The 15,401-nt window shown below is 52.0% G+C and overlaps 1 protein-coding gene across 10 annotated transcripts in view; it reads left to right on the top strand.

Annotated features, from left to right (window-relative positions):
- The window catches only part of QTGAL (queuosine-tRNA galactosyltransferase), a 100,116-nt gene that overhangs the window by 53,121 nt on the left and 31,594 nt on the right, over positions 1 to 15,401 (top strand). For 9 of the 10 annotated variants that reach the window (XR_015244377.1, XR_015244376.1, XR_015244374.1 and 6 more), the window contains one exon: positions 2,110 to 2,205. The exons of the other annotated variant lie outside the window; for it this stretch is intronic. Coding sequence is in view for 3 of the 9 variants with exons in the window: in XM_086688348.1 (XP_086544474.1) it covers positions 2,110 to 2,205 (96 nt within the window). In the remaining 6 variants the exon portion in view is untranslated. The remainder of the gene's footprint in view (positions 1 to 2,109; positions 2,206 to 15,401) is intronic. 10 annotated transcript variants of the gene reach the window in all.

Here is a 15,401-nt window from a genome sequence, read left to right as displayed (position 1 = left end):
CAACAATCAGATGCAAAGCCAGTCTTGACAAGACCAAAAAATAGATACAATAGACACAGAAGTACATCTGGGTCAGATCAGGCCCTGGGGAGTCAGGAGCTGTTCTAACACACCTGTCTTCAGTGCGTGGTTCTGGAAGGAGGGGACAAGCTCTGTGGGAAGTATGGGAAAAGCACATGCACCTGTGGCCAAGGGTGTTTTATCCCCATTAGAAAATGGACAAGAGACATCTTACCAAAGAGGATGGACAGGAGCACATAAGCCACAGAAAGAGGGTCAGCCATCAGGAAACAAGGTTAGAACGGTGATGAGGGTCACCGCAGACCCGTTGGAAGGGCTGAAACCGAAGCCACAGCCACGCCAGAGGCCGGTGAGGATGTGAGAGCACTTGGTCACTCACACACAGCTGGTGAAGCCATTGTGGAAAACAGTTTGACACTTTCTTAGCAAATTAAACATGCAAATACTGTACAACCTGGCAGTCATACTCATGGGCATTTACCCCAGAGAAATAAGGACACGTTCGCACAAAACCCTGTACGTGAATGTTCGTCACGGAATGCTAGTAACAGCCCACATGTCCCGTAGTGTCTGTACTGTGCAGTGTTTTTCAGCCAAACAAGGAAAAACTGTTGTTGCACACAACAGCCTGGACGAGTCTCCAGAAAATTAGGGAGCGGAAAATAAGCCAATCACAAAAGGCTACACACTGTATGATTCTGTTGATTAAACGTTCTTGGAAAGACAGAATTACAGCATTGGAATAACAGATCAGCACTGCCACTTACAGAGAGGGGGTGTGGCTGTGAAGCTGCAAGCGTTCCCTTTGCTGGTGGTAACTTGCAGTGGTTTTTCAAGATGTTACTGTTGGAGACACTGTGTAAAAGATACACAGGATCTCTCTCAATTATTGCTACTACCTGTGAATCTACTGTTTTCTCAAAAAAAGTTTTAAAAAGCCCATCAGCAAAAAATGGCAAGCAAGCAAAAACTTTCTCAAAGCTCTTCATTAGCACTTCCGCATTAATATAAATTAGTCACTCTGCATAAGTACTATAGAGAGCAAGATGTAAGAAATTCAAATATCGTGGTGGAACTTTGGCTAATTTCTTAATAAGGAGGCTGATACGGGTCTCAGCAACCACTGTAAGGTGGAGAGAGCAGAGTCTGGGGCCAGCCATTAGCACCCTTACAGGAGCTCTTTGAGCCTCAGCAAGGGGCAGGCCCTGTGCTGCCCAACGTCCTCCCTTGAAGGGGGCTCCCTCCTGCAGTGCCAGACTCAGATGCCTGCAGTGGGGACCAGCCTCTTCCCACATCTGACTCTGACTCTGGAGGACTGGACCCTTCACACAGCAGTCATAGACCTATTTCAACATCCTGCAGGCAGACACTTAAACAAAAGTGCAGATGGTGTCCCTAGGTTTCAAGCTCTGTTGGAGGGGCGAACCGGGGCTGCTGGGGGCCAGGGGTGCAGAAGCAGGGATGTGCACAGGGAGTCATGTTGTCCCCCAGAGGAGGCAGGGCCAGGCTTCGAGGACCAAGGGTAGGAGGAGTGGTAAGAAAATGGTACATTATGGGAAGGGTGTTGCACTGCAGAACCAGGATTCCTTCTGGGATGGGGAGGGCCTGTCTGCTGGTACCCTTGGACTCTTGTTTATTGAGAGGTTACTGCCTTCGGGAAGGCTGAGTCACGAACATTATGGAGAAATGGGACCGTTTGGATTTCCTGCCCAGGAAGCTGCAGCAGAACCTTCTCATGTCTGCTGCAGTTCTGGCTCAAGAAAAAGTTACTGGAAGCACCTGGATGTCCGACCTTGTGTACAGGTCATTGTAACTTGAACGCATTAAGGGGGAAGGGTTATCTGTGATGGTTCTAACCCAGAGTAGTTTAACGGGTGCTGCTGGAACTGTCCGGTGTGGGGTCCACCCGGAACTCTGCACTGAGTGGGTGCCCTCCCTCTCCCCTTTACTCCCAGAAGTTTTCCCCGATCTAGTGTGGGGTCTCAGTTCCCCGCTGGCTGTGCACGCTTACACCAGGTGAGACATGTAGACAGGCGTGTGCGCACGCGAGCTCACAGTGACTTTGTTAAGTTCTGTTTTGTTTCACAGATTGTAGGTTGCCAGGTGAGGAGAGACCCTCCCAACTCCACTGAGCGATACACAAGGTGGATCAACCAGCTAGCGCCAGACCAGCTTCTCACTCAGGTACTCCTGCCCTCGTCTGGGAGCCCACCTGTGTTTGCCCACCTCCTGAGTGTGGCCTGGCAGACACACACTGGAGATATTGGAGAGGGGGACAGTGATTCAGAGGAGCCTGGCCTGGGAGGGAGCTGGAGCCAGCTGGCAGGTCTGAAGGCCTGGCTGGAGCCTGGGGAGGGTGCAGGTACAGCCCAGCCACACAGGCCCAGGTGGACAGGGCGGGAGGGGGGCAGGGATGGGGCCAGGCTGTGGGAGGGAAGAGGTATCCAGGAAAGGCCATCCCCAAGGCAGGGTGCACTGGAGCAGGGCAGTGTGAGGGAGAGAGTGTCTGGGTGGCCCAGAAACCACCTGTGAGGGTGGGGTGGCTCAGAGAGGAGGCAGGAACAGGTACTCTGGTCCCAGCTTTGGGTCTGTCAGATGCTGGAATCACTGGGTTTTGCTTTTAAATACTGTTTCCTCACACACACACACACACAGAAGGTGCTTTTGCTTTTAGATTTTCTTGTCACATTTTGAGAACATTCCATGAATGGATATTGACACACACCAGTGGTTAAAGGCCCAGAGAAGCTAATTTGTGTTTTAGTTGCTCCTAAAGCTGAACAGGCAGGAGAAGGAGCCAGTGTTTGGGTCCTGTGTGGCCTGCATGCTCCACTCAAGTGATGCGGGGGCCTGGAGGCAGGAGCTCACAGATGTTTAGGTGCCTGCAGAGGCTTGGCCGTGGGCTGGGGGCAGTGGAGTCCACACTGTGTCTGGAGGCTTCCTGGCTGGAACGGAGAGTGTCCCCTCGCATGTGGAGTGTGCAGGGGCTGCTGTTCCGAGCCTGGCAGTGCACATGGCCTTCTCCCCTCCAGCTGGTAAGGGCCTAAGGGCATGGCACAGCTCGAAGCAGCAAAAGTCCATGATGCAGAGTCGCTGAAACCATGGAGGTCTGGTTGCAGACTTACAGGGTGTGTAAGCATCACTACACGTGTGGAGAAGCGGCAGGAGGTCTGTGGTCCCTGCTGCCACGCTTGGCCTGGTCCTTCCCTCCACAGAGAGGGGCCGGGCCTGCAGGGCTCACGATTCTGGGAGGTGCTGCCTTTTTACAGACATGTTGTCAGGATACCCACTTGGGTTTGCTTTTTTTTTTTTTTTTTTTTTTCCTCAACTCTGAAGAGCTAGCAAGGGCTTTCCTGTTCCTAACTGGGGATTAAAATGTCGTATTCAACGTGAAAGCTTCTGGCCTCCAGTCAGCCCAGAACTCCCCCCAATTTGGGGCACCCAGAGGCTCCTTGCACAGGGCCAGGCTCGGCGTGGCACCAGCAAGGGGTCTCTGGAAATACCCCCCTCACTCCCGAATATTGGTGCACTGGCAGCTGAGTGTGCCGTCACCCCAGCGGGAGAGACTACTGACGCTCCTGTGTCTGCCTGTGTGTGACTTTCTGGTAGAATGTGAGTCAGGCAGGAACTATGTAGCTAAACACCGAGGGTATGATTTAAACGCAGTGGGCACATTTTCAGCCAGAAATTCGAGTTCTGATTGGAGGGCTAAGAAGACTTAAGTATTAAACATCATAGAAATAACTAAGAGTCCTCTTAAGTAGTGTTTTTCTTTACCAAGTTAGGGGAAATTAAAGTCTGAGGTTTCTCAAGACAAAAAGAAGCTATGTGTTCTCTGAACCATTTCTCAGATCCTGCTCATCATGTAAACTGACCCACGTGTGAGGTGGGAGCAGCATGATTTGGTATTTGGTGCTCGCTTTACGCCTTCAACGAGATGCTGCTCCCAAGGGACCTGCCTCTCTTGAATCAGGGAGATCAAAGTGGGGGCCAGACCAGACCCCACTGTGCCCCGAGGCCATGCCCGGGGCCCTGGTCCTGCCCAGGCCTCCCACCAGTCCACCTGGCAAAGCTAAGTGACAGTAGCCTTGGGCCGATTTGGAAGACAGTGGGGGGTGGGGGTTAGGGGTGCTCTCCTGTCCTGGGGCGGCTGGTTCCCAGCTTTTCCTTTTTCATGTGAGCAGCATCGACAGCAAGACGGTTAGACTCACTTGGCTTGTGCAAAAAGACCACGTTTCACTTACTCATGTACTTCAGTGTGTCTTTCCCGTGAAAGTGTGTCTGTCCTTCATGGCACAATGAATTGACCCAATTCTAATCAATTAGCATTCACGAAACTTAAAAACATAATTTGAAACAGACTAACCTGTACTGTTTTTCATTTTCTCATTTAAAAGGAGCATCAGCAACCCGTGTCCGCAGTACAGATCCATGTAAACTGGCAACTTTCAACATGTTAGAGAAGTTAGCGAGTTCTCTAAAACATACTGCTAGGGAGAAAGGAAACTTTTTACTAATGTCTGTTTCTATTAAACCCAGAAGCCACAGATTTTGGATTTAACATTAAAGTTTATTCTTGTTGCTATGTGGGTGTTACAGTGTCAGAATACTGGAACATTTGTTATCTGTGTAAAGATAGTCTTCCAACAAATTAGAAATAAGGATAATAAACCACAGGAATCTGGAAATGAGTCACACAAAACTCTGCTCTGTTTCTCTGAGAAGAATTCATATCACTTCCTGGTAAGATACCACTAATGAGGTCTGTGAATTTCATTAGATGGTTCATTTTCTTTAACTCACAGGCTTTTCCTTTCTAAATAAAAACTAATCTCGTTTTAAGTCTATAATCCTTAGTTTTGTCTTGTTTGAGTACCAACAGCATCTAAAAGGATCAGTCTGTACATATAGGTTCCTCATGGGCCTCTCTTGAGGTTAGACTGTACTCAGGACAAAGATGGCCAGAGCCCTTGGTGTTTTGTTTCCGTGTGTATGCTCCCGGAGGCACACTGGAATAGGTTTTTACCTTTTAAGACCTACATGGGATTTATTTTTGCAAAGTGCACTTGGCGTTGGTGGCAAAACAAGGGAAGAAACCAAAAGCAAACCCCCAGGTCCCCGGAACAGCAGCATCCGAGCCTCACCTGGAAACCCCTTCTTTGACAAAATTCTAAGAAACTGGATTTTCTGATTTTTCAGTCAGTGACACATCAGAACCAGAAGAAAGGGTGACAGCTTGACAGTGAAGGAGACATAATCGAAAAGGAATCCGAGAGTGAGAGCCAGGAGCTCCTGGGACCTCCTCACTGCAGCTGCGCTTCCCCGGAATGCCGCCCCCTCCCCTTGACTGAGTGCGCGCCTTCCCCGGGCGCCGCCCCTCCCCTTGCCAGTTGTCCTCGTCCCGTGACCTGTGCGCGCCTCCCCCTCGCCTTACCTGTGTGCGCCCCGCCGCCCTCACCTGTGGTCGTTGGGTACCGGTCCTGGTGCGCTCTCTGTCCGCCGGGGATTCCGCGGAGGGAAGGGGGCCTGGGCGGGGGCCGGGGGCTCTGCGTGGACCGCCAGGTGCGGGAGGCTGCCCGGCCGCACACCTGCCGCTCGGGGCCTTGTGCGGCTCAGGTATCTAGTCCACTCGGCCACCCGCTGGTGCACGCAGCTCGCGCGCCCTCTGCCGGGGCCTGTGCCTGAGCTTCAACTAGGCGCAGTGACCTAACCCGCAGAGTATGTTAGGCCTCTTGGATCTGTTGCATTTGGTTCCAAGAATTCTAAATTTGTTGCGGGCCTGCCTCGGGAATTTTCTGTACCTCATTCAATCACAGCCTGTTCCAGGCGTAAGTAATCAAAGAAGCAATTGTTACTTAAATTGAAGCCAGCGCGCCACTCATTACCAGTTAGACCAGGGACTGGCTCGGGGGGCCAGATCTGTTCTGCCCCTTTTTGTAAGTAAAGTTTTGTGTGCACACCGCCATGCCCACGGTTGTGGCTGTTTCATAAACGGCAGTGCTTAGTACCTGTGACACAGAGCTAGGCCGGAGAAGCCTGGAAGTTAGTATCTGGCACTTTACAGGGAAGGCTTGCCTACCTCGGGTTCGGCAGCAGTGTGGTTAATTTGCCAGCACCTGGCTGTAACGTCGGTGGTGTTGGTCAGCCTTCTCTGTGCCGGCAAGTGGCCTGAGACGCTAAGGAACCTCTCAGGGACTCAGCCCTGGGGCAGGTGGTAGCGTTAGCACCACTTCTCACAAGGGGGCTTGAGGCCTGACAGCGTGGGCAGGGCCAGGCATGCTGGCTTGTTTTCACCACCTTGGCAACCACCCCTGACACTTGTCTGCGAACAGCAATAATCCTTGAGAACATTTCAGCTGCGTGCCCTTCTTGGGATGCATCCTCTCTCTTTCACAAGAAACAGGCCCAGCGGCTCGGTGGCTGGTTCATTCTGTCTTCTTGCTCTCTCTGCGTGGTACCCAGCTGCCCTGGAGCGGTGGCTCCCGCCCCGCAGGCTGCAGTCGGGTGGGGCCGAGGGCGTGCGTATCCGCATGTTCCCAGAGCCCGCACCTTGAGAACCACAGAGAGAGGACAGGGCAGTGGTCATTGCCCTCTGTGGAGGCCTCCTGCCACCCTCACCCCTGGGTGCTGGCCTCAGGGAGCTCTGAACGTCTGCTACCGTAACCTGTGATGTGCATTCAAGTTGTGTGGCATGGCTGGAAATATTTCCTAAGAAAACGCTTTCCCTCGAAATTTTAAAATTTCATGACTTTCTCCCACCCCTCACCTGCCCTTTAAAAACAACAAGTTTACTCAGCAAACCTGGTTCTCCTCTCCATGTGCTTTAACTTACGTAATTTTAATGACATGGCCAAGCAGGCGTTGTGCGTCAGCAGATAAATGTGGTCACCTGCCATCCTGTTCTCTGGCCCCTGACGCTATGGTAACTGTAGCTAAGGCAATGTGCACTGTAGTAAATACAGAATCGTAAGAAGTGGAAAAGAAAAGCCATAGCGGGGTCTGTTGTGAGTCCTTTAAATGATTCGAGGAGCTAGCCTGCAGGGAGCCAGTGTCCTCCAGGCTCGAATATGGAGGTGCCCAGAAGGAGATGAATCCACCAAGGTAAAAGCCTTCCCTCCAGAGGAAAGAGAAACATGCCAGTCGAAGTCACCCCTCTCCCCGTCCTGCAGGTTCGTGCTGTTTGTTCTTATCTTGGGCCTTCTCGTGAAGAAGGAAACTTCCTTGGGTGTCATCTGTGTGTTTTCAAATGGCCCTTTCCTGTTTGCAGCTTGGTGGAGGTAAAGCATGAACCATAAACTGTTTCGTTGAGTCAGGTGTGGTCCAACCTGGAGAATTATGGCAGGCAGGGGCCTTTGAAAGAAATGGGAGGTGCTCAGTAGATGTTAGTCTGCTCTTGCATGGTCAGACCGCTCGAACCAGGTAGAAGGCTGGCGTCCTGTGTTCTCAAGTGTTTCTGAACGTTGACTGAAAGCTAAGACAAAATGCAGCCTCTCAGAGGTGGGTTGTGGGAGATGTTACTTTGACAAGTAACAAATGGCAGTTGGATGCAAAAGCAAAGAGCTCGATGAGCCAATTTGTCCTTTGGGTTTTGAAAACAATTGGCTTGTTCTGATGGGACCGAAAGAAATGGCCACCAGACTTGTGCCTTCTTTGTTCTTTCTGTTCCGTCACCTTTCAGGCAGAATGAAGGGTTGTGGAGAGGAGTTCCTGTCAGGCTTGCCTAGTGTGGCCTCGAGCCCTGGACACCCTCCGTGCACACAAGGGCCCTCTCCCAGGCTCCTGAGGAGAACAAGATGGTTTCCTTGAGTCAGTCCTGCCCCTGGACCCCTGGGCCTCCCAGTGCGCCCCCTGGGTCTGCACCCCACAGCCCCCCATGGGCCTCACAGAGATCACACTGAAGAAATGATGCAGTACACAAGGCAAGGACTCATTTTGTTAGCGTTTTCCCTACCCCCCCCCCTCCCTAGCAGCCCAGTGTCCAGAGTTCACGTGAGCCCAGCACAGGGATGTTTCCTGGCTCCGACCGCACTGATGGTCATGCTGAGTGTTGCTGGTTTTTTTAAACAACACAGATTTATTCATGGCGTACAGCTCTGGGGGTCGGAGGTCCAGTGTCAAGGTGTGGGCAGGGCTATTTCCTTCCGTTTCCAGATCTGGGGCTGCCGTTTGACTCTGACTGTTTCCATGGTCACCTCTCCTCCCCTCTCTTTAAGGAAATCATTTTAAATTGTGGTCAAACATATGTCACACAGCTTGGCACTTCAGACAGGCCATAGTTCAGGCCCTTCCAGAAACTGTCCCCACCCAACGTGGACTCTCCCAGCCCCCGGAAACTTCCATCTGCTTTCTGTCTCTAAGAATTTGCCTCTTCCAGAGATTTCCTGTGAGCGGGGGTCATACAATATTTGTCCTTTTGTTTTTGAGTTATTCACATAACGATGTTTTCAGGTCTATCCATGTTATAAAGTGTCTGAATTTTCTTCCTTTTTATAGTTGAGTAATATTCCATTGTGTGAAAGTAGTGTCTATACCACGTTCTGTTTATCCATTTGTATTCTGATAGACACTGTGTTATTTCCACCCTTTGGCTGCTGTGAACATTGTGCCACGTTGTCTGAGTCCCAGTTTCGATTCTGTTGGGCAGACCCAGGAGTGGAATCATGGGCTCTCATGACAATTCCATGTGTAACGTTTTGAGGAACTTGCAAACTTTTCCACAGCTGCTGCCCCATTTTACATTCTCTCCAGCAGGGTGTAAAGGTTCCAGTTTTCTGCTTCCTGTCAACACTTGCTACTTTCTGGTTCGTTTCCCATCTAATGAGCGTGAAGTGGTATCTCATGGCGTCTACGACTGGTGATGGGAACATCTCTCAAGTCCTCATTGGCTATCATGTGTCTTTTTTGGGAAATATGTTTTCAAGTCTTTTGATCATTTTTAAAATTGGGTTACTTGTCTTTCGTTGAATTCTAGGAGCTCTTTATATATTCTGGACACTAGACCCTTATCAGGTGTGTGATTTGCAGGTACTTCCTTTCATTCTGTGAGGCATCTGTTCACTTTCTTCATAGGATCCTTTGAAGCAGAAAAGCTTTTAATTTTGATGAAGTCCAACTTACGTATTTTCTTAGGTTACACATGCTTTTGGTGCCACATCAGGAAACCCTTGCTTAATCCAAGGTCACAAAATGTTTCCTTCTAAGAGTGTTACAGTTTCGGCTCTTCCATTTGGATCTTTCATCCATTTTGTGTTCATTTTTGTAGATGGTACTGGGGAAAGGTCCAACTTCATCATTTCATGTGGACACCCAGCTTTCTCAACACTGAACAGTCTTGGCAGCCTCACTGAAAATCGGACCATTTTCCAGGGTTTGTTTCTGGACTCTGTTCTGTCTGCGTGTCAACACCACATTGTAGCTTTGTGCTAAGTTCTGAAATTTACTTTTTCATGGGAAGTGTGAGTCCACCAACTCTGTCTTTGCTTTTCAAGACTGTTCTGGCTGGGCGCCTGGGTGGCCTAGTTGGTTAAGCATCTGACTTTGGCTCAGGTCATGATCTCACGGTTCATGGGTTCAAGCCCTGCAGTGGGTTCTGTGCTGACACCTCAGAGCCTGGAGCCTGCTTCGGATTCCGTGTCTCCTTCTTTCACTGCCCCTCCCTAGCTGCACTCTGTCTCTCCCTGTCTCTCAGGGAGAACATTTAAATAACAATAAGTAATAATAAAGGTTGTTCTATTTTGAGTCCCTTTAAAATTTTTTTTTTTCAACGTTTATTTATTTTTGGGACAGAGAGAGACAGAGCATGAACGGGGGAGGGGCAGAGAGAGAGAGGGAGACACAGAATCGGAAACAGTCTCCAGGTTCTGAGCCATCAGCCCAGAGCCCGACGCGGGGCTCGAACTCACGGACCGCGAGATCGTGACCTGGCTGAAGTCGGACGCTTAACCGACTGCGCCACCCAGGCGCCCCTATTTTGAGTCCCTTTAAATTCCATGACTTTTACAATGGGGGTTTTCTTTCCTACAGAAACCCTGTAGGGATTTCCATAGGAGGGTGTTGACTCTGTAGGTCACTTTGGGCAGTGTTGTTACTGCCCCAGAGGCCTGATCCCACTCCCCTCAGGGCTCTGACTCCAACCTGCACACATAGACGCTTGGGAATGTAGAGGCTGGCATACTGTGGGCACAGCTTTGTTAAGATTTTAAAGAAGTTCTTTATTTAACCTGTTGGAATCACAGTTTTTCTGTATAGGAAGAAAGCCACCACAATAAATATTTTCTTTGGGAAAATATGATTATATGTAATACTTTCTAATAAGATATATACTTACACCACCTTTCTGCCCAAGGCTTCCCACCCTCACTGAAGGGCTGGTGTGGGATTAGCCTGGTCAGTTTGGGAGTGGTGTAGACATGTCAGACCAGCAGAAGTGGGTGAGATCCCTCCTGGCCTTGTGCCCAGTCAGGGCTCCTCTTTGGTTCAGCCCAGCTGCTCACAACTCACAGAGAACATGAAGTTTGTTGGCAGGCCCCACATGTCTCTGGGCCCTGGGCTGGAGGCCTCACCTCGTCCCTGCCCTCACAGGTGGACACCTGGCCTCACCATCACCTGCTCCCCACTCTCCCCCGGGCCTGGCGAGGGCTCCCCTCCTGAGCACAGTCTGCTGTGCTGTGGTGGTGGGACATCTGCCGGGTGTAGATTTCAGACCATTCACCACTGCTTCCAAGCCCTGATGAGCAAAACCCCACCTTTGGCGGGGGGTCATTATGTTTTATACTACTTGAATCAGATACTTTTTTTTTTATAATTTTTCTTTAATGTTTATTTTTGAGATAGAGAGCGTGGGCAGGAGCGGGGAGGGGAGGAGAGAGAGCGAGACACAGAATCCGACGAAGGCTCCAGGCTCCGAGCTGTCAGCACAGAGCCTGATGCGACACTCAAACTCACGAACGGGGAGATCATGACCTGAGCTGAAGTTGGACACTTAACCGACTGAGCCACCCAGGTGCCCCGAATCAGATACCTCTTTAAGAGAAAAAGTTTAATGATTTAGGATAAATATATTAAATGAAAACAATCGTGACTTAGTCAAGGCTGTGTTGTCTGGACTCTGTCGTGTTAGGGAAAGCCTTCTAATCTGGCCTTTGTTTTTATTTATTTATTTATTTATTTTTTAATTTTTTTTTCAACGTTTTTATTTATTTTTGGGACAGAGAGAGACAGAGCATGAACGGGGGAGGGGCAGAGAGAGAGGGAGACACAGAATCGGAAACAGGCTCCAGGCTCCGAGCCATCAGCCCAGAGCCTGACGCGGGGCTCAAACTCATGGACCGCGAGATCGTGACCTGGCTGAAGTCGGACGCTTAACTGACTGCGCCACCCAGGCGCCCTGTGGCCTTTGTTTTTAATTCTGCCTTTGACTGATTGTTTAAAAATCTCCAATCCTGGGATGTTCATCAGAAAAAGTGCTTGGTAGAGGGTTGCATTCACTTCACTGGGAGGGACTGTTAGGAGGCCTCCACAGTCCCCAAACCTGTGCTCAGGCTCCAAGTCAGAGCCTCCTTCCCCGGAGGGCACAGCCCAGCCACAGAGCACCCAAAACCTCCCTGGATGTGGTGAAGATGTAACTCAGGCTGAGTTGTTTTGGGACAGGATGCCAGTTCCGGGGAGGGGTGATGATGGGGAGTGTAGCCCCAGACCCGGGAGCCCCTCAGTCTGCCTGCACCCCCGCCCCTAAACAAAGGTCATAGGTGAGGAGGGCCTGGGAGTGATGGGTGGGATGGGAGGCATCTCTGTCTTTGTCCCTTGCAGGATGAGAAATACCACCAAACGCTTGGGAGACCACTGTCTTGTTCCAATAGGATTGGGGGTGGGAGGGGTCAGTGAGACGGAGAAGGTGTGACACTTTAAGAGATGCCTGGAAAGAAGCAGCCCTGAAAAACTACAGGTGTCCTGCCCTCGACAATTCATACAACCTGAAATGATCCATATCTGTTAGGTGTTAAGGAAATCTCTCTGTGTTACTGGAGGTCATGATGTGTGAGACACGGGAAGTTTGTCTCACTGGGCTTTAGGGAGCATTCAGAGAAAACACCCTTTCTTCCCTCCCCCAAGGGGAGGTTGGAAAGATGAATTTGGAGGTCAAAGCACAGAGAAAACCACTCTGCAAAACACCAGGAGAAAATAAGGCGTAAATCAGAGCCACCAGGGAGAGTGCGGGGCAGGACTCCTGAGCCCAGCCTGCTGGCTTCCCCCTTGTTCTCGGGCACATGTGACCGGGGGGGGGGGGGGGGGGGGGCGGACCCCAGTGACCCCAGTGACCCCAGTGACCCCAGTGACCCCAGTGACCCCAGAGACCCCAGAGAAGGATAGTACAAGGCCTGTTCTTAGCACAAGCCTGGTGGGATGGGAACATGGATGCCTCTGCCTGCACTCTCAGGTTCCCTTGGGTGGCAATGACCAGAGCGCTTCTGGACCATTGCTTTCCTACCACAGGGGCATTGCGTGTGCCTCTGGGTCAGTCCCTCTGCCCCTGCCCAGCCAATAGGCTGTTCCTGTGGCTTGTGCACATACCTGCTGAACATTCGCAGGATGCTTGGTTAGGGCAGTGCGGGACGGGTGCGCCCTGCTGGCTGTGGGTGGGCGTGCACACCAGGGCTGAAGGCAAGCCGCAGGATGCTCTGGGGTGGGGGTGCTGAGAATGAGGAGCAGGACCCACTGCCCACGTCACAGATGACCTGGTGACCTGGGACTCTGCGTCTCCCTCTCCCTCCCTGCAACCCCCCTCCCCGCTCCCTGTCCCTTTCAAAAATAAACATTACAAAAAGAAAAACGAAATTTCCAGGATACTCTTGTCACCCAGCTGCACAAGCGACTGCCAACGCCTTTGTCCCTCAGAGTGTGGGGCTGCAGAGCTGGCAGGCCTGGGGGAGCCAGCAGGTCTGGGAGCCGCCCCTAGACTGTGGAAAAGACCCCTGTGTGCAGCTGGGAGGAACCGGTCCTGGGTCACCCTTGAAATGCATGGAATCGGTAGCATTCAGAGGCAGTTTTACTAGGACTCCCTTCTCTCTTATACAGGCCCCCAGGAAGGCTGTGCACACGTGTGCAGACACGCACCTGGCCCACACGGTTCCAGATCCACTGTGTACGTGCGGACTAGCTGGGTCTCATCCCCCCAGAGCGTTCGCACTCACGTCTCTGTCCCTCTCTCTCAGACACACACGCACCGCCACACACACCCTGCCCTGTGAAGGGCAGACCACCGCCTGGCGCTGGCCTGGCGTGGGCACCTTGGCTCACTGCGCACATGGACGGGCTCACCGGTGTGTGCGTGTGGCACACGTGCCTTCCGCAGCTGTCACCTCCGCAGGCTGCGCCAGAGGGCACGACCCAGAAGGGGTCTTTGCCCACACGAGGAATTTGGGCTCTGATGAGAAGCAGCTGTTGCGGAGTGGGGGCCCTGCGCCCGCAGCCTGGGAGGCAGTGAGGTGCACACAGTCTCTCCGTGGGCCCCGCACTGTCTGTGCTGTCCCTCACACGTGGCTCACACCCCAGGGGTCACGTGCATCCTGCAGCCAAAGCGACCCCTGCTCAAATAGCCAGGTTGGCAGAGATGTTCTGAAGTCTGAACCACTGTTTTCTGGAACTCCCTTCCTCCAGGTGGAGCAGGGGGGTTTGGTTTGGCTGCAGACATTTCTGGAAGTCAGTCAAGTGGGGTCACTGAACCCCACCCCTCCATGCACCCACAAACTGCCTCTGGGGGCCACTGGCCTTCACCCCTTCTGTGGTTCTGGAAGGTGAATAAAAAGGGGCCTGGTCCGGGGCATTGAGTCCACAGGCACAAAAGAGTGTTAGCGTCACAGCTGGCAGAGCTGAGCGTCCTGCACGGCTTTCCTGCAGCAGCCACGTCCCCGCGTGGGGCTGCCCTGCCCTCCGTGCGAAGGGCTCCCCGCGGTCCCTGTGAGCCTTGTCATGGCAGGCCCAGCACGGCCACACAGCACAGGGACAGCCTCTGAGCCCTCCTGGTGTAGAGACAGGTCTGTCCTCCCAGCCTGAGCCCAGAAGCTGGCAGGCAGATCACACACCCAAGTGGGAGTGTTTGTTGTCAGTGGCTGGTGGTAAGTGTCTCAGACCCGGGCTGTGCTTGGGAAGTGGGTTCTGGAAGCATCCCGAGGGAAGGGCGTGTGTGCAGGCCAGGACCTAGCCAGCACAGGGGCCAGAATTCCGGTGCTCGTGACAGCTCACAGGGCTAGTGGGGGTCATGTGGAGAGGTAGAGGATGTCCGGTGTGAGAGCACGGCTCCAGGAGCATTCGAGGCTGCCTGGTGGGTGCAGGCAGGAAGGCCATGGCCATGTGGGTGGAGGGATGGGGTAGGAGGGAGAAGCTGCTGTGGTGCCTGGGGCCTACATGGTCATCCAGGGGACGGTGGCCCAGGGAACCCACAAGGAGCCGTGAGTCCAAGGTGTCGTTTTTCAGTAGATCCATCACGTGGTCCGCACATAGGCACCCTCGGTGCAGGCTGCGGATGTCTTAGCACACTCCAGAAGGTTCCCTCAGAAAGGACCACTGTGCCCCAGCGGCCCTGCCCCTGGGCGATGGTGAGCCCACTGTGTCCACACCAGCGCCCATGTCCTGGAGTTCCTCTTCATTTCCCGCGAGGGGCAGTCTCAGCCGCTACCCTCGCACCTCCTTGAAGCAGCTGAGCAAGCCTCTTTCTTACTGTGGTTCTGCCGTCTCACGGAGTTGTGAGATTTCTTTCAGACCCTGGAAACACGTCCCTCATGAGATCTGTGTGCCTGATGGACGCGTGCGAGCGTTTCCTCTTGGTCCCCGGTGGCCCCTTCGTTTTCGTATCACATCTTTCAAAGAGGTGACGTTTTCAGTTTTGATGAAATCCAGTCTATTAATATCTCCTTTTTATTTTGCAAAATTGTGCCCTATTTTATAAAACTTGACTATCCTCCGGTCACAAGCATGTTCTTGTGTGTTTCTTCTACGGGTTTAGGATTCTAGCACCTGTGTTTAGTTAGGTCTGTCATATACTTTGAGGTAGATTTTGTGTGTGGTGTGAGATAAGGGTTGGTCTGTTGGTCTTAGATCCTGGGACCTTTTGCTAAACTTCTTGTGTTGTGTCCCGGCCTTTGTGGATACTCTTTTCTCTGTGTTTCTGTTTTCCTGGGTAGAACTGGTACAGTGCTGAGTCGTGATGGGAACGGGCTTTCTGGCCATAATCCTGACCCAGAGACAAGCCCTCAGGGTTCCACCCACAGGTGAGATGTTGGCCATGATCAGGATGAGTACTCTGAGCAGTACCTTGAGCATACTGGGTGTTGGATTCTGTCAAATACTTTTTTAGTGTCTATTGAAACGACTGTATGATTTTT

Source organism: Puma concolor, chromosome E1 (genome assembly GCF_028749965.1).
Source record: "Puma concolor isolate L17-30 chromosome E1, mPumCon1.1.hap2, whole genome shotgun sequence".
NCBI lineage: Eukaryota > Metazoa > Chordata > Mammalia > Carnivora > Felidae > Puma > Puma concolor.
This window is presented reverse-complemented; position numbering and strand designations above follow the sequence as displayed.